General features: G+C 43.2%; 1 protein-coding gene across 2 annotated transcripts in view; it reads left to right on the forward strand.

Moving 5' to 3' along the window:
- The window catches only part of GPR83 (G protein-coupled receptor 83), a 21,468-nt gene extending 1,404 nt beyond the window's left edge, over positions 1 to 20,064 (forward strand). The window contains exons 2-4 of one of the 2 annotated variants that reach the window (XM_004385550.2): positions 3,628 to 3,753; positions 15,029 to 15,162; positions 18,741 to 20,064. In XM_004385550.2, the coding sequence (XP_004385607.1) occupies positions 3,628 to 3,753; positions 15,029 to 15,162; positions 18,741 to 19,365 (885 nt within the window). In that variant the 3' untranslated portion in view covers positions 19,366 to 20,064. The remainder of the gene's footprint in view (positions 1 to 3,627; positions 3,754 to 15,028; positions 15,163 to 18,740) is intronic. The other variant, XM_023739835.1, reaches the window with a different exon arrangement.
- Positions 20,065 to 24,144: the final 4,080 nt, after the last annotated feature.

Genomic DNA, 24,144 nt, shown 5'->3' on the forward strand with positions numbered 1-24,144 from the left:
GTGGGTTTGGCCTGCTGAGCTGGGGTGGGCAAGGGCATTTGCACACAGATGGTGAATGGGCTTCCTCCCCAAACCCTGGCTGCTATGCATTAGTTGTGTGGTTTCTGCCCCTCTGTGGTTCTCAAGGGTGATCTGGGTTCTGAGGAATCATAGTGACAGTTATAATACTTTATGTTTCTGTAGCACGAGTTGTATTTTTTCAATTTATGGAGAATTTTATTGTCATTTGAGTTATTACAAAGTAGTATCTGCTCACTTCTCTCCCTCTTTCTTACTCACACAGTCAGAAGTAGCAGACAAGCCAAAAGAAGAGGGTAAAGCCCCACAGATCCATCCACCTGTGTGAATGTCCTTGTACACCTTGTGTTTTAAAAGTACTGTCACATTTCCTTGCTTGTCCTCACTTCTGGGAAGATTATTAATATTTTGCAAATGAAGAAACTAAGGCACAGAGTGATTGAATTGGCAGAGCCAGGACTATAGTTACATCCCCTGACTCAAGTCCAGAATTCTGTCTCCTAAGCCTCCCAACCAAGGGCTGAGTAACCTTGGACCATGCTTAGTCTCCACTGCTCCAAACCATAGACTTTTCTTGCTCTCCTTCCAGCCTACATCCATTCTATTCATGGCCACTCAGGATTCTCTGGGCAATGACCAACGACAAAGGGGCTTCCGAACACACCCTCTTGACTGTCTCAAAGCACAAGAGGGCTGTGTCTCTGGCTCCCATTGGCTCCCCCTTGGTTTCTGACCTGAGAATCTGCAATGGTAGGGTTGGGCCAGGCCACCCACAATAGGGACTGGAAGACCTCAGGGCATGGACTTTGTGTAGCTGCCCAGAGTCAGGGTGCACAGTTAGCACTGCAGCAGGCACAAATGGGGGTGGGGGGTGGGGAAAGAAGTCACAGACCCAAGGCCAGGCTGCAGCTAAGAGCTGGCAACCCTTGTCCCGGAGGAACTCCTACAAGGGAGGGGATGGATGCCCCAGTTCCTGAGAACCTAGCACCCCTAACAGGATGATACAAAGCATCTTGGCCTTGGAACCTGGCCCATGTCTCTGCCCCAATCCATCCCCCCATTAAGGTTTACAAGATACTGGTGCCCCTTCCTGTCCACTTTACACATAATAATCAGCATGAAGCCCAGCTCTGGCCATTGAGAGAAAAGCAAACAATTACTTACAGTTCCCATGGTAGAGACATACACAGAGTGTGGTGGAACCTGGAGAATGGAGTCATTCCACAAGAGGGTCAAAGGAGAGTTTACAAAGGAAATGCCATGTCAATGGAGCCTGGATGAGTAGAAATTTCCCCGGTCAAGAGGAACACTCAGTACAGACCAGGACGTCCGTGCAGGACTACCAGGGAGAGCCAAGGCAAGGAGACATTGAAGTTCATGGTGTGTTGAGGGAATGTTGAGTGATTCAGCGTAGCTGGAGCAGAGGAGGCTGGAAGCACAGTGAAGGAGTGGGGCAAAGGGAGAGAAGAATGGGAAGGGGGCCGGAAAGGAAGGCTGGGGCCAGGTTGTGAATGGGCCTGGATACTCTGGTAAGGCATCTGTCTTTATCCTGAGAGCCACAGGGAGTCAATGAGAATTCTGAGCTGGAGGATGACAATAATCAGATTTTGGGTTAATAAAAATGCTGTCAGCAGTGTGAAAGATGAATTAAAAGAGGACAAGACTGGGGAACAAGGAACAATATTAGGAGGCTAGGATAGTCCAGGTGAGATGATAGTGGACTCAGCTATGAGCATGGCCTTGGGATAGAAGAGGGAATGGATTTGAAAACCATTTAGAAGCAGAACTGGTTGGATTTGGTAGTTGATTGAAGGTGGGAGGTAAGAAGTAGGAGCAGTTGAAAGTTCCTAGCTCTATAATGCTCCTGCATAGCTCTATAATGTTCCTGTACTGCTAAAAAGCCTTCAGTGGCTTCTCCCTGCCTCCCCAAAGAGGGTGAAACCCATGGTCTGCAGTCCTCATCTTATGATCTGGGCAGACGTGTCCTTCACAACTCTCATCCACACGCTGTGGCGAAATTCCCACAAACCAATTACCCCAACAGGTTCTGGGATTTCTGATCCAATGTAAATGCCCTTTTTTCTTATCTCCACATATGCAAATCCTATTTTTTAAAGCATGTCTCAGACGTCTCATATATTATAATAATTGCACTTAACAGTGTTAAGTACTTGCTATGTACTACACACTGTTGTACCTACTTTACATGTATTATGCATCTTGTTTGATTTCATAATAACCATGCAGAAAGGGTGAGCCCCATTTTACATATGAGGAAAGTGAGGCCTAAAAACGAAAAAAAATAAAATAAACCCATTGCCATTACGTCGATTCTGACTCATAGCAACACTAGAAGACAGAGTAGAACTGCGCTACAGGGTTTCCAAGGCTGTAATCTTTACGGAAGCAGACTGCCTCATCTTTTTCCCATGGAGCTGCTGGTGGGTTCTAACCACCGACCTTTCAGTTAGCAGCTGAGCTCTTAACTACTGCACCACCAGAGCTCCAGGGAGGCCTAAATACTTGACCAAGGTAACAGCTGTAAGTGGCAAAATGATGCCGTAAACCACAACACTACTCTTTCTGTCGGGCTGACTTCTCTGTTTCTATCTCTATCCTTTCTCTCGCCCTGCCTCTGCCCACCCACACCGATACATCATGGTTCCATTGCCCTTGATCTGGGCCTTCTGGAGGGCACTGCTTACTGTCTGTCTTACACCTGGATTACTCTAGTCCTCCTCTGTGTAAACTGGATGCTCCTTGGTCAGAATCCACATTCCATGTCTGTCAGGCATGGGGCGTTGCTCACAGAGGCTGCTCAAGTACTAATTGAGTTAGTGAATAGCCCTGGGTGTGTGGGAAGAGGCCTTGGCCTGCTCCTGGGGGCCCACACTGTTCTTTGAACTTGTCTTATTTCCCCTACTGGAGACAATTTCTCTGCCTCCCCCACCCCCACTCACACGTCTCCAGAACCCTGGATCCCTTTCCCAGATGATGAGTTCCAAGTCCTGCTTTAGCCAAGGTTTGCTAGCTCAGACCATGCACTATGTTGTAAGTTTTCAGATGTGTCTCCTCCAGTTGAAAGAAGTCCATATAGGCCAAGAATGAACTTTCTTATTACCCATAAAATATAGCTACTATTTATTTCTAACAATAGCTTTCTAACAATCTGCCAGACACTGTGCTTTGCCCTTCACAGACTTTTAAAAAATTTAGTCCTTACAGTAAGCCTATAAGGTACAGATTTTAAAATCTTTTTTGCAAACGAGGAAACTGAGGTTCAGAGAAGTTACATACCTTGCCCAAGGTTGCACAGCTAGAAACTGTTGGAAATGGGGAGTCTGACTCCAAAGCCCACGTCCTTCCCAAGATCTCCTGGCACCTAACACAGGGCCCGGTCCCAACAGCATGATCAGGGCTTGTGGAATTGAATGAATGGAGAATGAGGAGTGCTGGAGAAGATCGTGTGTGACCCATGTTTCAGCAACATAGAGGGGAAGAAGGGACGAGTGGGGAGAGAACTCTGTGCGGTTGGGGAGGTCTCCCACTGGGGACTGGGTATCAGGGTCAAGGCCGTGTGTCTCCTGACCTCTGTGGGCTCATCTCTAGGTCCGCTTTGTGAATAGCACGTGGGTGTTTGGGAAGGGCATGTGCCACGTCAGCCGCTTCGCCCAGTATTGCTCCCTGCACGTCTCAGCACTGACGCTGACGGCCATTGCTGTGGACCGCCACCAGGTAAGGGCACCTACCCCAACACTCTGTCCTTCCTGCTCTGGCTTTGCTTTCCAGGGGGCTGCTGGAGTCTCTTGTGACAGTGTTTTAGCCCCCTTTTTTAAATAAATATTTTAAAGATTTTTACTGTGGTGAAATACATATAATAAAACATCTGCCATCTCAATCATTTTTACATGTACAATTCAGTGGCATTAATTACACTTACTATGTTGTGCAGCCATCACCATGATCTGTTTAAATATTTTTTAAGAGGTTTTTTTTTTTTAATTGTGCATTAGGTGAAAGTTTATAGAGCCAGTTAGATTCCCATTCAATAGTTTGTATATAAAGTGTTTCGTAGCCTTGGTTCATTCCCCATAATATGTCAGCACTCTCCCCATCTCCGCCCTGGGTTCCCCGTTCCCTTTCGTCCTGATTTTCTACCACTCCCTGCCTTCTCATCTTTGCTTTTGGGCAAATATTACCCTTTTGATCTCGTATAATTGATTGTTCTAAGGAGCACATTCCTTTTGGGTGTTATTGTTTATTTTATGGGCTTATCTATTGTTTGGCTGGAAGGTGGTCTTTGGGAATGGCTTCAGTTCCAGTTCAGAAGGGTGTTTTAGGGCCATAGTCTTGGTGGTTCCTCCAGTCTCTGTCAGACTAGTAAGTCTGGTCTTTTTTGTAAATTTGATTCTTTGTTCCACATTTTTCTCCCGCTCTGTCCGGGACCTTCTGTTGTGATCCTAGGTAGAGCATTTGGTAGTGGTAGCTGGTCTCGGGGTCGTGTAGGCTGTGGTGTGTGGGATCCATTAATCCTTTGGACTAATTGCTCCCTTGAGTCTTTGGTTTTCTTCACTCTCCTTTGCTCCAGATGGGAAGAGACCAATAGTTGTATCTTAGGTAGCCACTTGTGAGCTTTTAAGATCCCAGACACTACTCACCAAAGTAGCATGCAGAACATTGTCTTTATGAACTATGCTGTGTCAATTGACATAGATGTCCCCTAAGTCTATGATCCTTTGCCTTGGACCCTAGAACTTCATTCCACGAGGTGTTTGGTTATATCTAAGAGGTTTCCCAGACTGTGCCTGTGGTGCACGCTATTGTCTATATTAATATATGAGGAGCACCTACAGTCATGTATATAGATAAAACCACCACCAAACCTGTATCTGCAGGTGGATGTGTTCTCTTACACTTCCCAAACCTCTTGGCATATCTATCTACCTATGTATCCATTCATAAATTATTGTGTGTTAATATTATTGTTACAGGATTGTCTGTGCTATAGTAGTTACCGTAGTTGCCCTTTATTCTCGCATTCCTCTCAGTGTCCTCTCTTACCTTGGTCATGTTGTGCTGACTTCTCCCATATTGTGTATTGCCTTTCCCTTCACCAACATTCACATATATCTTCTATTTGGAAAATTTTCTTCCCTCACCCTCCCATCCCTGGTAACCATCCAAGAGTGTTTTTTTTTTTTTTTCTTTTTTTTCTGTGTGTAAATGTTTTGTTCTTACTTTCTAATAGTGGTCTCATACAATATTTGTCCTTTTGTGATTGACTTATTTCACTCAGCATAATGTCCTCCAAATTCATCCATGTTGTGAGATGTTTCATGGATTCATCATTATTCTTTATGGTTTGTTAATGCATTCATTTTGCTACTGTGAATAATGTTGCAACGAATGCGGGTGTGCATATGGTTATTCGTGCCATGGTTCTTATTTTTTAGGGTATATACCTAGGAGTGGCGTTGCTGGATCATATGATATTTCTATTTCTAGCTTTTTGAGGAAACGTCATATTGTTTTTCATAGTGGATGTACCATTTTACATTCCAACCAGCAGTGTGTAAGAGTTCCAATCTCCCCACAACCTTGCCAATATTTGTTATTTTCTGTTTTTTTGATTAGTGCCAGTAATGTCGGGATAAAATGGTATCTCATTGTAGTTTTGATTTGCATCTCTCTAATTGCAAATGATGATGAGCATTTCTACATATGTTGGTTAGCTGCCTGAATGTCTTCTTTGGTGAAGTGTCTGTTCATATCCTTTGCCCATTTTTTAATTGGATTGTTTGTCTTTTTATTGTTGAGGTGTTGAAGTTTTCTATAAATTTTAAAGATTAGAGTCTTGTAAAAATTTTTTTCCCTATCTGTAAATTCTGTTTTTACTCTTTTGGAGAAGTCTTTTGATGAGCATAAATGTTAAATTTTTAGGAGGTCCCATTTAACTAGTTCATCTTTGCTGTGTGTACATTATTAGTTATGTTTGGTATTCTATTTATGCCATGCATTAGGGCCTCTAGCCTTTTCCTTATTTTTTCCTCATGATTTTATAGTTTTAACTTTTACATTTAGGTATTTGATCCATTTTGAGTTAGTTTTTGTGTATGGTGTGAGGTATGAGTCCTGTTTCATTTTTATACAGGTAGATATCCAGTTTTGCCAGCACTATTTGTTGAAGAGACTGTATCCTCCACCATTTAATGGACTTTGGCCCTTTATTGAAGATAGCTGTGCATAGGTAGATAGATTTACGCCTGGGTTCTCAATTCGGTTCCATTGGTCTTTGTGTCTGTCATTGTACCAGTACCAGGCTGTTTTGATCACTGTGGCTGTGTAGTAGTTTCTGAGATTAGGTAGTGTGAAGCCTCCTACTTTGTCCTTCTTCAATAATGCTTTACTTATCCAGATCCTCTTTCCTTTCCATGTAAAGTCAGTGATTAGTTTTTCCATTTTGTTAAAGAATGCTGTTGCAATTTGGATTGGGACTGCATTATATCTGTAGATCACTTTGGGTAGCACTGACATTTTCACAATGGTGAGTCTTCCTATCCATGAGCATGCTACGTTTTTCCATTTATGTAGGTCTCTTTTGGTTTCTTGCAGTAGTGTTTTGTAGTTTTCTTTGTGGAGGACTTTTATGTTCCTGGTTAGATTTATTCCTATGTATTTTATCTTTTGGGGGGCTATTGTAAATGATATTGTTTTCCTGATTTCCTTTTCATAGTTCTCTTTATTGGTGTAGACGAATCCAACTGATTTTTGTATGTTGATCTTGTATCCTGCTACTTTGCTAAATCCTGCTACTAGTTCCAGTAGCTTTCTTGTGGAATTTTTGGGATTTTCTATGTATAGGATCATATTGTCTGCAAATAAGCATAGTTTTACCTCTTCCTTACCAATTTGTATGCCCTTTATTTCCATTTCTTGCCTTTTGCTCTTTCTTAGGACTTCAAGTACAATGTTAAATAAGAGTGGTGATAATGGGGATCCTTGTCTTGTTCTTGTTCTCAAGGGGAATGCTTTCAGTCTCTCTCCATTGAGAATAATGTCGACCATTGGTGTTGTATAAATGCCCTCTATTTTGTTGAAGAATTTCCTTTTTATTCCTATTTTGCTGAGTTTTTTTGTTTTTAAATCAGGAATGGGTGTTGGACTTTATCAAATGCCTTTTCTGTGTCAATTGAGATGATCATGTGACTCTTTTGTTTTATTTATGTAGTCGATTATGTTGGTTGCTTTTTTAATGTTGAACCATCCTTGCACACCTGGTATGAATCCCACTTGGTCATGATTTTTTTTTTTATGCTGCTGAATTCTATTGGCTAGAATTTTGTTCAGAAGTTTTGCGTCTATATTCATGAGGTATATTGGTCTGTAATTTTCTTTTTTTGTTGTGTCTTTACCTGGCTTTGGTATCAGGGTTATGTTGGCTTCATAGAATGAATTCAGGAGTATTTCTTCCTTTTCTATGCTCTGAAATAGTTTTAGTAGTATTGGTGTGAGCTCTTCCCTGAATGTTTGGTAGAATTCTCCAGTGAAACCATCCGGACCAGAGCATTTTTTTTGTTGGAATTTTCTTTTCTTTATTTGGTTACTTCTTCAATCTCTTCTTTTATTATAGGTCTGTTCAGTCTTTCTACCTCAGTTTGTGTTAGTTTAGGTAGGTAGTGTGTTTCTAGGAACTTGTCCATTTCCTGTAGATTTTCATATTTGTTGGAGTACAATTTTTCATCATATTCTGTTATGATCCTAATTATTTCAGTCGGTTTTGTTGTAATGTCACCCATCTCATTTCTTATATGGGTTATTTACTTTCTCTCCTGCTATTCTATTGTCAACTTGGCCAATGGTTTGTCGATTTTATTGATCCTTTCAAAGAATCTACTTCTGGTCTTGTTGATTCTTTCTATTGTTTTTCTGTTCTCTATTTCATTTATTTCTTTTCTAATCTTTATTATTTCCTTTCTTCTGGTGACCATGGACTCATTTTACCATTCTCTATTTGTTTGAGTTGTAGGGTTAATGTTTTATTTTTGGCCCTTTCTTCTTTTTTGACATGATGTGTGAGTTTATTGCTATAAATTGTCATCTGAGCACTGCTCTTTACTGTATCCCAAAGGTTTTGGTAAGATGTGTTTTCGTTCTCATTTGATTCTAGGAATTTTATCTTTGATTTCTTCTATTACCTAGTGGCTTTTAAGTAAGGTGTTATTCAGTTTCCATGTATTTGATTATTTTTCCTTGCTCTTCTTGTTATAGCATTGTCATCAGGAAAAATACTTTGTATTATTTTGATGTTCTGGATTCTTTGAGGCTTGTTTTGTGGCCTAAAGTGTTGTCTATTCTGGAGAAAGATCCATATGCATTGGAAAACAACGTATACTTTACTGCTGTTGGGTGTAGTGTTCTGTATATGTCTATGAGGTCAGGTTGGTTTGATTGTGGCAATTAGATCTTCTGTATCTTTGTTGAGTTTCTTTCTAGTTGTTCTGTCCTTCACCGAAAGTGGTGTGTTGAAGTCTCCTACTATTATGGTGGAGCTATTTCTCTTTTCAATGCTGTTAGAGTTTGTTTTATATATTTTGGAGCCCTGTCACTGGGTGCGTATATATTTATTATGGTTATGTCCTCTTGGTGAACTGATCCTTTAATCATTATATTTCCTTCCTTATCTTTTTTAATTAATTTTTTCTCATTCAAAACTTTATACACAAATTGTTTTGTGACATAGGTTGCAATCCCCATAATGTGTCTCCTATACCTGACTGAATGAAGAAGCACATTCCTCACATATGTTATTGTTTGTTTTATAGGTCTGTCTAATCTTTGGCTGAAAGGTGGACTTCAGGAGTGACTTCAGTTCTGAGTTAGCAGGGTGTCTGGGGGCCATGATTTTGGGGTCTTCCTTGTCTTCTATGGTGTATTTTGCCTTAAAATCTATTTTATCAGAGATTAATATTGCTACTCCTTTTCTGGTTATTGTTTGCTTGATATATTTCTTCCCATCCTTTGAGTTTTAGTTTATTTATGTCTTTGTGTCTAAGGTGTCTCTCTTGTAGACAGCATATTGATGAGTCCTTTTTTTTTTTTATCTGTTTTGCCACTTTCTGTCTCTTTATTGGTGCATTTAAGCCATTTACATTCAGTGTGATTATTAATAGGTATGTGTTTACTGCTATCATTTTGTTGTGGTTTTTTTTTGTGTCTGGTGTTGACGATTTCTTTTTTCTGTTTAATTTTCTGCACTGATTTATTTTTGTTTGTGAATGCTCTTTTCATTTCTTTTGTTGTTGTTGATTTTGTGATTATTGAGACTATGTTTTTCTTCTTTTTTATTTTGATCAGTGGGTATATTAACTTTTTTGTGGTTACCTTGAAATTTACCTTTATCGTTCTAAGTTTAAAACAATCTTTTTATTTCTTGATATCACCTTGACTTCCTTTCCATATGAAACTTCTATAACTACTCCATTTATTCCTCTTTTTGTTTTGATGTTGTCATCATTTACAGATTGACGTATCTGGTTTCCTGTTTTCAGTCTTTAAGCTTTTTTTTAATTTTGGGAATTCTTTATCTGGGTTGGTATCTGGCTGATGCTGTTCTGTGTCCTAATCTCAGGTTGTTATCTGATGTTGTTGGTTCTCTGTCCAAAGGACTCCCTTTAATATTTCTTGTAAAGTTGGTCTGGTTTTTACAAATTCCCTTAATTTCTGTTTATTTGGAAATGCCCTAATTTCTCCATCAATCTGAGAGATAATTTTGCTGGATATATAATTCTTGGTTGGCAATTTTTTTCTTCCAAGGTTTTATATGTGTCATTCCACTGCCTTCTTGCCTGCACCTGCACGGTTTCTGCTGAGTAATCAGAGCTTAGTCTTATTGGTTTCCGTTTATAGGTGACTTTTTTTTTCCCAAGCTGCTCTCAGGAGTCTTTCTTTGTCTTTCATTTTGGTAAGTTTGATCATGATATGTTTTGGTGACTTTCTTTTGGGGTCTGTCCTGTAAGGGGTTTGCTGTGCTTCTTGAATGGATATCATCTTGTCTTTCATGATATAAGAGAAGTTTTCTGTCACCAAATCTTTGACAGTTCTGTTTTCCATTGCCTCTGCCTGTTCTGGAACTCCAATCTCACACAATTTTTTCCTTTTGATAGTGTGCCACATAATTCTTAGGCTTTCTTCATTTTTATTCATTCTTTTTTCTGATTTTTCCTGAAATGAATTGGTGTCAAGGTATTTGTCCTCAATTTCACTAATGTTGTCTTTCATTAATTGAATTCTGCTCCTGTATCCTTCTATTAAGTTGTCTAGTTGTCTATTTCTGAAATTTTATTGTTAAACTTTTGGATTTCTAGTTGTTTTTGTATGGTTTCTCATTGTCTATTTATTTTGCCATTTTGTTCTTTATTGTTTTCCTGAATTCTTCCATTGTTTTGTCTGTGTTTTTCTTGACTTGTATGTTTTTCTTTGGTTTTATCTGTGTTTTCCTTGATCTCTTTCTTGACCTCTTGGAGACCCCTGTATATAAGTCTTTTGAATTTCTTATCAGGTCATTCAGTTATCACTTCTTCCACTGGAAAGTTTTCTTGTTCTTTATTTTGGTCATTTGCTGAATCCATCTTGACAAGCTTCTTTATGTGATTTGATATTGTCTGTTGTCTCTAAGGCATCAAGGTGTTGTTACATTTATTGATTTATTGTATGTTTGTTTGTTGCATCCTGATTTTTTGTTTTGTTTTGATGTATCATTGTAGGTGAGGCTTGTGTGCTACTCTGGTTGCTAGTCTGGCTGCACTGGAGCTCTCACCTCCTGTCTCCAGGTGGGAGGGGCAGTGACTGGGTGTGTGAGGATGGTTCTCTGTTCACTGGTCTTTCAGGGCAGCTGAGAATGCAGCTGGCTTTTCTGGTGAGATGGTGTGTCTGTCCAGCTAGTCAGTTGGGCATGGGTGTAGGGAGTGTTCTCACTGGTTGCTGGGTTGGGTGTTGTATGTGTGCACTGTTGGTTGCCAAGTGTTCTGGGCAAGGGTGCCTGGGTCGTCAGTCATTGGGTAAGTGGCACATAAACTCTCACCAACAGTCTGGGACAGACCAGGCTGGGTGGAGGTGGTTCGAGTAGGCATAAACCTCCAGTTATAGGGGGAGCAATGCAGGTGGCAAGGCAGGGAGATGCCACCAGTCCACAGGTGCCTGGTTGGAGGGCATGCCTCTGTCTGCTAGAGCGTACCATGAGGGAGTGTGTGCCCTTGGTCTTCAGGCCCCTGGCACAGGTAGCTGAGGAAGTAGGAGGTGCTGCTGGACTGCAAGCCCAAGCAAGGGTGGCTAGGCATAGGAGTGCATGGGTGCCTCAGCTCATTGGGTCAAGTCGGGGCAGAGAGGGATGGCAGGCATGCAAGTGTGTGGGCACACTTTCACTGACATGTGCCTGGTAAGGAGGGTGATGGGCGGGCTAGCTCACAATGCTTGTGTACACTATCGGGTGGGCAGGAAGGTGGGGCGGGTGACTGAAGCCATGCCAGTGTGGCCTGCTGGTGCTCAGCAGGGTTTAGCAATGGGAAAGGTGGTGTGAGGTGCCAAAGCCAAGCTGGTGTGGCATGCTGGCACTTGTTGCAGTCGGGCAGGTGGGAAAGGAAGAGCAAGTAGTGGGGACCATGCCAAAACTGCCTGCCAACGCTCAGCTTGATCAGGCAGGTGAAAAAGGCGGGGCAGGTGGCAAAACTGCACCATTGTGGCCTTCCAGTGCTCGGTGGAGTTGGCAAGTGAGAAGGGAAGGGCTAGTGGAGTTGGCAAGTGATAAGGGAGGGGCTGGTGGTTTCATCCATGCCGGAGTGGCCTGCCAGTGCTTGATGTTGTCGGGCAAATAGGAAAAGAAAGGAGGGGGGCCAAAGCCAAGCCCCCGCAGCCTGCCAGCACTTGGCACAGTTAGGTGGGCAGGAAAGGAAAGGAGGACGGCCAGGCCTGTGCTGGAGCAGCCTGCAGACAATCAACTCGATTAGAGGGGTGGGAAAGGCAAGGCAGGAGGCCAAAACTGCACCAGAATTTCTTGTTGATGTACAGAGCAGTAGGGCAGGCTAGGAGGATGGGGTGGGTGGCTGGGTCTGTCCCGTGGCAGCCTGCTGGCACTCGGCACAGTTGGGCAGGTGGGAAAGGTAGGGTGGGTGGTCAGGTGGAGGGAAAGGGGGATGGCTTCTGCCATGGTCCCCAGTGGGCTGCAGAGATGAGGGGGTTTGTGCCGCTGTTCACCCTGTTTCACTCCAGGTGCGTCTCCTCAGTTTGTCTGTGCCCTCATGAGAATTCCATGAAGTTGTCTCCTGTGCTCTTCATCTGCAATCACTACCGTCTTTGTCTCAGGATGGTCACATTGTGCCAGGCCAATTGGCTAGGCACCTCTCCTCTGTCCCTTCTTGTTCACTTTTTCCAGTCAGTTTCTTCTTTCATTCAGTGTTTGATCTAGTTCTTTGTTCGTTCATTTGATGCTCAGGGTTCCCAGATTGACATCTGTATCTGTTTTACTTGGTTTTTCAGGTCTTTGCTGCAGAGGGATGGCGTGGTGTGTCTGACTAGTCCACCATCTAGGCTCCTCCTCTAGCCTGTTTTTTCAGTTGTTGTGTTTGTCAATATGAACACTTAGATTAGGGATAGTAAACCCTCTGTCCTAGGTGCAGAAGTTCTTCCCAGTTTATTGTTCCACCAAACATTTTTGATGTAGCAAATTCACTGCTGGCATTTTCTGTCTCAGAAATAGATGAGCTTGTTCTTGGAGTAGAAAAGCAAACATGGAAAATTACTAATGAAAAGAGAGAGACAAATAATTGCAGGTCAGAGACAGGTTCCTGACTGGGAGATGGAGTGATTTTTCATTGGTCCCGGCTGTTGTGGAAGAAAGCAGGCTTGGGTGTCCAGGTGACAGGAGTGGGGGTTGTGGTGGGCGTCAGCGGAACCCGAGGCAAGCAGGCTCTGCTTGCTGTCCCAACCTGTCTGAAACACCTGGGCTGGCCTGGTGAGAGGAACAGAGAAGAGGACCTGAAGATGCTCATCCTAGAGAGTGTGGCTCCACTTCTTGCACCTGCTAACACAGCGAACCCATGTTCAATATTCAGCCCCCCAGTAAATCATGGAATGGAGGTTCAGAAAAACATCTATGTAGCTTTCCCCAGATCATACGTGTGATAAACAACAAAGCCAGATTAGGACTGAGGTCTGTCTGGCTCCAAGCCCAGGCTCTGATCACTAGGGAATCTTGCTTTGAGAAGATTCAAGAGAGTCTACAAGTAAGTATTGTAAAGGCTGAGGGGACAAAGACAGATGGGATTTATTCTGAGTAGCACCAAGAGGTGCAATAAGGGTGAAGGAGTAACAGGCTATAAAGATGGAGATTCAAAGATGCCGTTCAGTTTTGATAAAAGATTCTATAGAAGAATCTTGATCAAAGGGGGGAAAATGTGGAACAGAATTTCGAATTCTCATGGAATTCAGACTTTCTGCAGCCATTGAGGCTGCATGAACTCCCCAAACTATTGCCCTGAGATAATCTTTAAACCTTAAATAAAAAATATCCCCTGGTATATTCTTTAAACCAAACAATAGTTTAACTTTATTAGTAAAGAATGTCTGCCTTGAGCATTGTGCTCTTTTAAAGAAGTATCTATATATGATCCAATTGACAACAGCATCTAGAGAGGTTACCTAGGAAGCTTAGGGGGCAGTGAGTTTATGTTAATGGGAGAGGAACAATCCAGAAAAAAGGGTCAGAATGGTTGCACAACTTGAAGAATATAATCAATGTCACTCAATTGTACACGTAGAAATTGTTGAATTGGTGTATGTTCTGCTGTGTATATTTTCAAAAACAACAAAAAATAAATAAAATATTAGAAAAAAAAGAAAGAACAATTCTAATCTTAAAATGAGAACGCTTTTAAACTCTCAAGTCTTTATTTAAACCGCTTAGGAGAATTGATTGACATGCAGTAGTAATTCCAAGATGAATTTCAACCTGAAGCCTGGCTTAATTACAGGCGTGTGACAGCTGGGCCTCATTGCAATTTTAGACACAGCTTTCATGAGCAGTGTTGTGAACATCCAAGTAAGTGTCAATGCAATTCCCATCATAAGTGATGGAAGTCCCCTCTCCGTGTCTGTCCCCCTCAGATCCTCTCAGAGCCCTTCAAAACCTACGTAAACTAGGATTATGGGAAGATGAACTCAGATCCCAGGGTTGGCTTGTTCCTTTGCTGGCATTGGTGTGCAAGCTGATCCCTCCTGGGTCCTCTCCCTGCACCCTGGCTCTGCCTGGATATGACTGGCAAGAAGCATTTGATTCTCATAAATTCCAAACCTTCTGGAGCCATGGAGGCAGAATGAACCCTTGAAACTATTGCCCTGAGATAATCTTTACACCTTAAATCAAAAATATCCCCTGAAGTCTTCTTAAAACTGAAGAGTAGTTTAGCTTAATTAGTAAAGAATGTCTGCCTTGAACATTGCATTCTTTTAAAGAACTGTCTATATGGGATCAAGCTGACAACAGCAACTCAGAAAGTTTAGATAGGATGCTTAGAGAGCAGTGAGTTTATGTTAGTGGGAGAGGAACAGTTCGGAAAAGGAAGTGAGAATGATTGCTCAACCTGAAGAATGCGGTCAATGTTAACGGAATTGTACTTGCAGAAATTGTTGAATTGATGTATGTTCTACTGTGTATATTTTAAACAGCAACAACAAAAATAATTTTTTTTAAGAAGTCATATCAAGTGCAAAAAAAAAAAAAGAGGTATTTGAACTGCCAGGTATCTGTGAGCCCAAATGACAACCTCCTTCTGCCTCCTGGAGAAAGGCTGCGGTGTGGGGCATGGCTAGTGCAGCTCAGGGGCCCAACAATAAACATAAGGGCTGCTCTAAGCAGGACCTGCCTTGCTGGGCAGTGACAAGTGAGCTGCATCTTCTGGATTTCTCACTTGCTTCAAAACTTCTTCAGCCAGTGATGCACAGTTTGCTTGTGTTCCAGGTCATTATGCATCCGCTAAAACCCCGGATCTCAATCACAAGAGGTGTCATCTACATTGTTGTCATCTGGACCATGGCTACGTTCTTTTCACTCCCACATGCTATCTGCCAGAAATTATTTACCTTCAAGTACAGGTGAGGTCCAGCTAACCAGTAGGGAGTAGCCTGGTGACTCTGAGAGGCTGGCTTCCTGTGTTCTCCTGAGTTAGGCATCCACTGGGACCTGGATAAGGTGAAAGCCAAGCCCCCTCTGAATCTATGACATGGTACAGTCACTGATGTGTTCCCTTTGCCTCTTTCCCATTCTGTGCCTTCTTGGTGCATGCCTACCCCCTGATTTTTTTCTATTTTCTCTCTTCTCCTTAACCACTTTGTTGTTAGATTCTGTTGAGTCGGTCTCTACTCATGGCGACACCACAACAGAACAAAACACTACCAGCTCCTGCACCCTCCCCATGATCTGTTGGGGATTGGAGCACTGTGATCCATAGGGTTTTCATGGGCTGATTTTTGGAAGTAGATCACCAGGCCTTTTTTCCTAGTCTGTCTTTGTTTGGAAGCTCTGCTGAAGCCTGTTTAGCATCATAGCAGCATGCAAGCCTCCACTGACAGATGGGTGGTGGCTGCACACGAGGGCCATTGGCTGGGAATTGAATCCAGGTGTCCCCCATGGAAGGAGAGAATTTTACCACTGAACCCAACAACTTTAGCTTCTTCCTTATTCTCTTCCCAGTTTCTCTGAGAGGGCAAAGCAACAGTTACCAGCTTCTGTCACTAGGGGGCATGTACTCCCAGACTGAGATTTGAAACCACCAAGGCCTCTCACACAAGATACAAACAGAAATTTGTACAGACAGTTCCTGGATTACAAACAAGTTCTGTTCCTAAGTCTGTCTGTAAGTCGAATTTGTACGTAAGTCGGAAAACAGTTAAGTACAGTTTGTATCTAACATCAGTTAGTCAAATGATTGTCTTAGTATATAATGTACCTTTCTATGCATAAAAAACATTAAAGAAACACTTCCAGATACACTAAAACATCTTTAACATAATTATACAGTAATAATAACAATAATGTTTTGATGTGAGTTGCAAAGAAGCGTCTTTTTGTTATTACGAACCATTGTATGTACCTCTAATTTTTAATATAATAGGCTTTAAGGGGTTGATTCTTAACTACAGGTTGTACTTAAGTCAGAAATTCATAACCTGGGGACTGCCTGTACGTGTGTATGTGTCTGAGGTAAGACTTCTACCCACCACCCATTCTAACTCAGGTTTCTTTATTATTATGCTCACATAAAATGAGAACTTTTCTCTCAAAGCTTTCAGTTTTTAAAATTTAAACCCTCACGTATGATACCAGTTCATTAAAGGCAGTTTTCTCTGCCAGAATATAAGTTTGGGGAGAGCTGGCCCCATTTCTGATTTTGCTACCAGCAAGTAGCTAACTGTCTGCACATAATAAACCCTTCATACATGTTTACTGAACGAATGAATGATCCTAGAGTGATTTTCCTCGTTTCACAGTGGTTTTATATGGGGTTCATGGGGTTCCTTAAAGGCAGACCCTGATATAAAGGTACCCATGCAAGTGATTTAGTAAGGAAGTGCTTCCAAGACTAAAGAGTAAGGGACTGGGGGAACAGGGAGAGGCCAAGGAAGGGTGCAATTTCAGCCTAATCTACAGGGGGCTCTGGAGCATAAATTGTAAGGCCAAGTTTGTCCCGCTTTGAGGCAAGGGAGTTGGACTTTCATATTCCTCCATCTGCAAATTATTGGTTCTAGGCCCTCTGGGGAATGCAGAAACTCCCAGCCACTTCTGGCTCCTGGGAATCTGGGAGAAGTGGCTTCAGTGGCCCTGTTGTTGTTGTGCGCCGTCGAGTCAATTCCGACCCTTAGAGACCCTATAGGACAGAGTAGAACTGCCCCATATGGTTTTCTAGGCTGTAATCTTTACAGGAGAAGATCACCAGGTCTTTCTCCTGCAGAGCTGCTGGGTAGGTTTGCATTGCTAGCCTTTCAGTTAGCAGCTGAGCACATTAACCTTTTACACTACCAAGGAACTCCCTGTGACATTAGCAAGGTCAAAAGAAATCAACCCTGAAAGCCGATTTCAATTAATTTATAGTCTTAATTAATTTATAAGTGCTCCTTCCCAGAATTCTAGGATATTGGAATGAATCAAATACCCAGATCCCCCAACATTTAGACTCCCCACTGGCATTCAGGCATGGAGCACTTTTTTGCTGCTAACAGAAACAGAGAGAATTTTCACTAATGATGTCCACCAGCACATAAAAGAGCAGCCAGCCACGTGGATATCCTAAAAAGCATAAAGAGGATGACAGATGCATTCCATATAAAATAAATATGTGTTCTATGTGTGGCAGAAGGTACAAATAATGGGTTAGTTCAAGCTTTGCCACTCAACATTCTCAAAGCCCATCATTTCTTCACCTTTGTTCTCCTCTGGATTGAGAGCGGTAGTACAATGGGGAATTCCAAGTTTCATGAATCAACAGTGCTCCAAGGATGAGTTAGTTCTAAGATTGGAACACTAGTGTCTTCTTCTTCATTCAACAAATATTTATTGGGTCTCTACTATGGACTAGAAAGAAGGCATTGGTGGATCAGTGGTAGAATTCTTACCTTCCATGAGGAAGACCCAGGTTCCATTCCTGGCCAATGCACCTCATGCACAGCCACCACTTGCCTGTCAGTGGAGGCTTGTGTGTAGCTGTTGTGGATTGAATTGTGTTCCCCAAAAAATGTGTGTCAACTTGGCTAGGCCGTCGTTCCCAGTATTGTGTGATTGTCCACCATTTTGTCATCTGATGTGATTTTCTTATGTGTTGTAAATCCTGCCTCTATGATATTAATGAAGCAGGATTAGAGGCAGTTATGTTAATGAGGCAGGACTTAATCTACAAGATTAGGTTGTGTCTTGAGTCAATCTCTTGTGAGATATAAAAGAGAACAGTGAGCAGAAAGACAGGGGGACCTCCTACCACCAAGAATGAAGAACCAGCAGGGGAGCTCATCCTTTGGGCCAGGGGTCCCTGTGCTGAGAAGTTCCTAGATCAGGGGAATATTGATGACAAGGACCTTCCCCCAGAGGTGACAGAGAGAGAAAGTCTTTCCCTGGAGCTGACACCCTGAATTCAAACTTCTAGCCTCCTAGACTGTGAGAGAATAAATTTCTCTTTGTTAAAGCCATCCACTTGTGGTATTTCTGTTACAGCAGCACTGGATAACTAAGACGGTATCTATGATGCTGAAGAGGTGTCAGCAAAGCTTCCGGACTAAGACAGACTAGGAAGAAAGGCCTGATGATCTGCTTCCAAAAATCAGGCAATGAAAACCCTGTGAATCCACAGTCAACCACGGGGATGGCACAGGATAGGGTAGCATTTTCTTTGGTTGTGCATCGGGTCAACATGAGTTGGAGCCAGCTCAACACCAGCTAACAAAAACTATGGACTAGAAATGATACAAGGTTAAGAGGATACAAGTATATTCCTTGTCTTCACAGGGCTCCCAGCCTAGCGGGGGAGCCAAAAACCATAATGCAATCAGATAATTAGACTGCAGTATAAAAAATGCTACAACAGAGAGATATGCCAGGAGTCCAGTGGAGGGAGAGTCAGTGCTTATCGGGATGAGACCTTTCCACACTAATATCTTTGTCTCTGTCTTCCCTATGCCCCCAGTGAAGACACTGTCCGATCCCTATGCCTACCAGACTTCCCTGAGCCAGCTGACCTCTTCTGGAAGTACCTGGACTTGGCCACCTTCATCCTGCTCTACATCCTACCCCTCTTCATCATCTCAGTGGCCTATGCCCGAGTGGCCAAGAAGCTGTGGCTGTGCAACACAATTGGTGACGTGACCACAGAGCAGTACCTTGCCCTGCGGCGCAAGAAGAAGAAGACCATAAAGATGCTAATGCTGGTGGTGGTTCTTTTTGCCCTCTGCTGGTTCCCCCTTAACTGCTACGTCCTCCTCCTGTCCAGCAAGGTCATCCGCACCAACAACGCCATCTACTTTGCCTTCCACTGGTTTGCCATGAGCAGCACCTGCTACAACCCCTTCATCTACTGCTGGCTCAATGAGAACTTTAGGGTCGAGCTGAAGGCATTACTGAGCATGTGCCAAAGGCTGCCCAAGCCTCAGGAGGACAGGCCACCCTCCCCTGTTCCTTCTTTCAGGGTGGCATGGACAGAAAAGAGCAACGGCAGGAGGGCCCCACTAGCCAATAACCTCCCACCCTCCTTGCATCTCCAGTCTGGGAAGACAGACCTATCGTCTGTGGAGCCCATTGTGGCAATGAGTTAGAGGAGGTTGGGAAGAGGCCAGGGAAGGGATCTATCTCCAGCTGAGGTTGGAAAAGAGCTTGAGGAGGTGGCCTGCCCCCGCACACACAACCTTAACTGTGCTGGAAACAAGTCCATGCAGAAGCCGTAGGACTTTTGAGTTTCTAGAATACTCTGCCCAGCCTCCCAGCCCTATTTGACGTGAAAACTATAAGGCAACTACCAACTAGACACATGATTATAAATTCCCATCTAAAAAATGCTGTGTGGCATATCACCCTGGTCCCATGAGCAAGAGAGCTGAGGACAACTTCAGCCCAGATGGGTGCTAAGTCAGTCATTGCTCCAACTGTCCGGCAACTGGCTTGTGTACAACCCTCCCTACAGCTCAGCTCAAGGAAACCTGAGCCATAACCAAGTGAGGCAGGGTTTTTAGTGTACTGGCCCAGATACACAAAACTCTGCTTTGAAAAGGTTCATTAGCCAGGGAAAGTTATCAAGCTAGAGTTGGCACTGAGGTTTTCATGCCTTGCTTTCTAAAGTAGTTGGACCAGGATGAATCACAATCTGTGGTGGCCTGACCATTTATATGCAAGAAGAGACCAACTTGGGTACATTAAAAAAAGAGGAATTACGGTATTTTTCATACTAGAAGAAGTTATTAGTAAAACTATGGAAAATTCAGAAAAGCCTAAAGAAGAAAATAAAAATCACTCCATATCCCACCAGCTTGTGATAACATCTGTTAACATGCTCTGGATTTACTTGCAATTTTTTTTCTCTACTTGTGTAGAGTGTGTGTGTGTGTGTATACTTATTTTTCTTCTGAGTTATACTTTTCTGTTTGGACTATAATGATAATTATGAAGCAGGGACATAGTGGAGTACTTATGAGGTGAGTACTGTCCCTGCATGGGCAGAACTGGCCCCATCTTGGACCCAGGAGCCTGGCTGAAGTGCCTCCCAGGAGGGCAGCCATCATATGGATCTGGGGAACAAAACTCAGCCTAGAGGCATACTTCCTTCTCCCCTTCCCTCCCTCAAAAGCAAGAGGCAATGAAAAATTGTTTTGCTTTCAGAGGAGCTAAGGGAGCAGGCTTCCCAATATGCTAGAAATAATTGTGCTTAGACACCTCACCCTCCCAAGCTGTCTAGACAGGCCATTTCTCTGTGTTGTCTGAATAATAAGGCTTCTTCAAGCCAGTTCCTGTAAGAAGACTCACTGTCAACACCACCTTCGCACTCGGGATGTCAGGGCCCCACTTACAGAAACTTATGGGATCGTGATATTCCTTAAGGACCCAATTTGCCAGAGAAATCTTATTCCAGAGACCGAATGTTTTCATCATCTTCCATCTGGTCCTGAGCTACCCGCTGTGTCACCCAGAAGAGAGATGTGGCAGGCAGAATCGACCTTGTTTCGCCAACCCTAAAGGGTTGCTACTTTCACGCTAGTTTTAGGTTTCCTTTTAGCGCCAGCTAGAGCATGGCAGCAAACATGGATAAAGAGCTGAGCAGGAAGCTGAGGTTTGAGGGAGAAAGGGTTAGTACAAGGATCACTTGGCTCTTTTGGCTGTTAATTGGAACTGAACAAGGCCACACCATCTGCTTCCCTGGGTGATGGTACATGAGAGCTCATACTGTCGTCTCTGTTTATGAGGCTGTTTGGAATTTTTCACAATACAAAGTTTTTAATAATCAATCATCTTCTGAACAGTGGGTAACAATTCCGCCCATCTCTCATGGGGCAGACAGAGACTTCGAAGCCCATGTTGTTGTTGTTAGTTGCCATTGAGTCGATTCCAACTCATGGCGACCCCATGTGTGCAGAGTAGAAACTGTTCCATAGGATTTTCAAGGCTGTGACCTTTCAGAAGCAGATTGCCACACCTTTCTTCTGAGGCACCTCTAGATGGGTTAGAACCACCAACTTTTGGGCTCGTAGTTGGCACTTAACTGTTTGCGCCACCCAGGGACTCTTCTTAGCCCACAGGGATCCCCAAGTGGGTTTTTCAGGACAAATAGCTCTTGTGCCAATGGGACTATGCCTGTCCTTGTTGTCTTTTGTGTTGTCTAGAAGTAGCTTCTTAATGATGCCATGGAAATTTTATGAGCCAGAATAAGAACAGCCAGGGAGGATGCAGAGTTTGTCCTGCTCTGGAACTCATGGGGAAAGCTTCACTTCATTCCTCTAAGGGGGCAGAAGGTAGAAATATTGCCAGGTCACAGACAGGACCCTTCTTTGGGGGAAGGACTCACCATTGGTCCATTAGGTTCTTTGTCTCCTTGCAAAGAGATGTCAGCACCCTTCCCCGTGTGCCCTGTGTACCTCAGAGCAAAAAGTAATTTGTATTTGTGAATGTGTCATTTGTATAACTTGAGTTTTTCCATTGTGCTGTAAAAAGTACTGTATTATAAATGACTCTGTCTCAATAAAATATATTTTGATAACGTGGACTGTGCCTCCTGGGCTTGTGATTGTGTCACATTTGGTAACCTTTAAAGTGGGTATCTCGGTTATCTAGTACTGCTCTAACAGAAATACCACAGGTGGATGGCTTTAACAAAGAGAAGTTTATTCTCCCACAGTCTAGTAGGCTAGAAGTCCAAATACAGGGCACCAGCTCCAGGGGAAGGCTTTGTCTCTCTGTGGGCTCTGGAGGGAAGTCCTTGTCATTAATATTCTCCTGGTTGAGGAGCTTCTCAGCACATAGACTCCAGGTCCAAAAGTTGCGCCATTTTCCCGGTACTTCTTTCTTGGTCGTGTGAGGTCCCCATGTCTCTCTGCTCACTTCTCTAATATCTCAAAAGAGATTGGCTTAAGACACTATCTAATCTTGTAGATCTCATCAACATAACTGCTGCTAATCCATCTCATGAACATCATAGTGATAGGATTTACAACATGTAGGAAAATCACATCAGATGACAAAATGGTGGACAATTACACAATACTGGAAATCATGGCCTAGCCAAATTGATACATATGTTTTTGGGGGACACGATTCAATCCAGTACATTCCACCCTTTGGCCCCCCAAAATTCATGTCCTTGCCACATGTAAAACACATTCACCCATCATATCATAGCAAAAGTCTTAAATCAACTCCAAGTCCAAAATTCAAAAATTCTTCCTCATCTGTGAAATCTAGAATACAAGTTATCTGCTTCCAAAGTGCAAGGGTGGAACAGGCACAAGCTAGACATTTCCATTACAAGTGGAAGAAATTGGAAGGAAAGAAGGGATAACAGGCACCAAGCAAGTCAGCAGAACACATTACATTAGCTCTCAAGGCTTGAAAATAATCCTCTGTTCTCTGAGACCATTTACACAATGGCCCTACCCTCCAGACTCTAGGTATTGGTCACACTCTCCAGATTCTGAGTGGAGGCTCCTTGGCCCTGGGCTTCAGCTCTGCCTTCCAGGTCCACTGAAACAGTACCTCTGCTCCCTCGGCTTTAGGTGCACCATTCTCCTAGTCCATCTGAGTGGCAACTCCACCCTTAGAAACTCCAGAGGCCATGGCTTCACCCTTCGAAATCCCAGAAGTCATGGCCATACACTTTGAGACTGAGGCAACTTGGCTTCCTGTGTTCCTTGTCTCTTCAGCCTCTGCTTCCTAGTTCCTTGGCCTCTCGGCCCTCTTGGGCCTCACTGCCGGTGTCTGCCGTGCTGAGGCAAGTGTTCCAAAGCTCTGTAGCTTGACCGATAAGTGACTGAAGGCACCCTACTCTGCCAGTAAACTTTGGCCAGAAGGCACTCAGCTCTCTCATTCCGTGGGTCGGCAAGCCTAGCTCCACCAATAAGTGCTCAGAGGCACCCTACTCAACCAGGAAGCCTCCTGCACACCAGCACTCAGGTCTTTTGCTCTATGTGTTGGCTCCAGCACCGTCTCACACTGGTCTCCTGGATCTGCTGCTGCCGGTTCTCTGCTGCTGCCTCTCGCTGTCTGTGCCATCTCCAGTGTAACAGCTCTCCTCATTTCCTTCTGAGTCCTCTATCCACTGACAGTTTCAAAACCACTTCCACATTTTAGGTATCTGTTAGAGCATCACCCCACTCCTGGTACCAAATTCTGTCTTCGTTATCTACTACTGCTGTAACAGAAATACCACCAAGAAAGCAGTGCTGGGAGCAGAGCGCATCCTTTGGCCCCAAAGTTCCTGCACAGAGAGGCTCCTAGTCCAGGGGAAGATTGATAACAAGGACCTTCCTCCAGAGCTGACAGAGAAAGAAAGGCTTCGCCTAGAGCTGGCACTGTGAATTTGGACCTCTAGTTTTCTAAACTGTGAGAGAATAAATTTCTCTTTGTTGAAGCCATCCACTTGTGGTATTTCTGTTATAGCAGCACTAGATAACTAAGACAGTGGGTACTGGCATGAATTAGATGAAGAGAGCCTGGACACCATCTACCCAAACCCCTGCCTTTTTGTTTTGTTTTGGTATATATATTTTTTAAGTTTATGTTTTTATGAAAATATACACAGCAATGGATATACTGTTTCAACAAATTGTACATGCACAATTCAGTGACATTGTCTACGCTCCTCAAGTTATGCAACTGTTCCCACTATACCCTTCCAAATCATTCCACCACCATCAACACAGTCACTGCCCCCAAGCCTCCCATCCAAACCCTCGAGATGCTGCTGTCAACCGGATCCCACATAGATAAATCTTTGAGAGAGCACAATGCTCAAGGCAAACATACATTACTAACTAGGCTAAACTATTGTTTCAAACCCCTGCATTTTACAGATAAGGAAATTTACACCATCAGAGGTTACAAATCTAGTTCAA

This window comes from Trichechus manatus, unplaced genomic scaffold (assembly GCF_000243295.1).
Source record: "Trichechus manatus latirostris isolate Lorelei unplaced genomic scaffold, TriManLat1.0 scaffold00141, whole genome shotgun sequence".
In the NCBI taxonomy this organism is placed as follows: domain Eukaryota; kingdom Metazoa; phylum Chordata; class Mammalia; order Sirenia; family Trichechidae; genus Trichechus; species Trichechus manatus.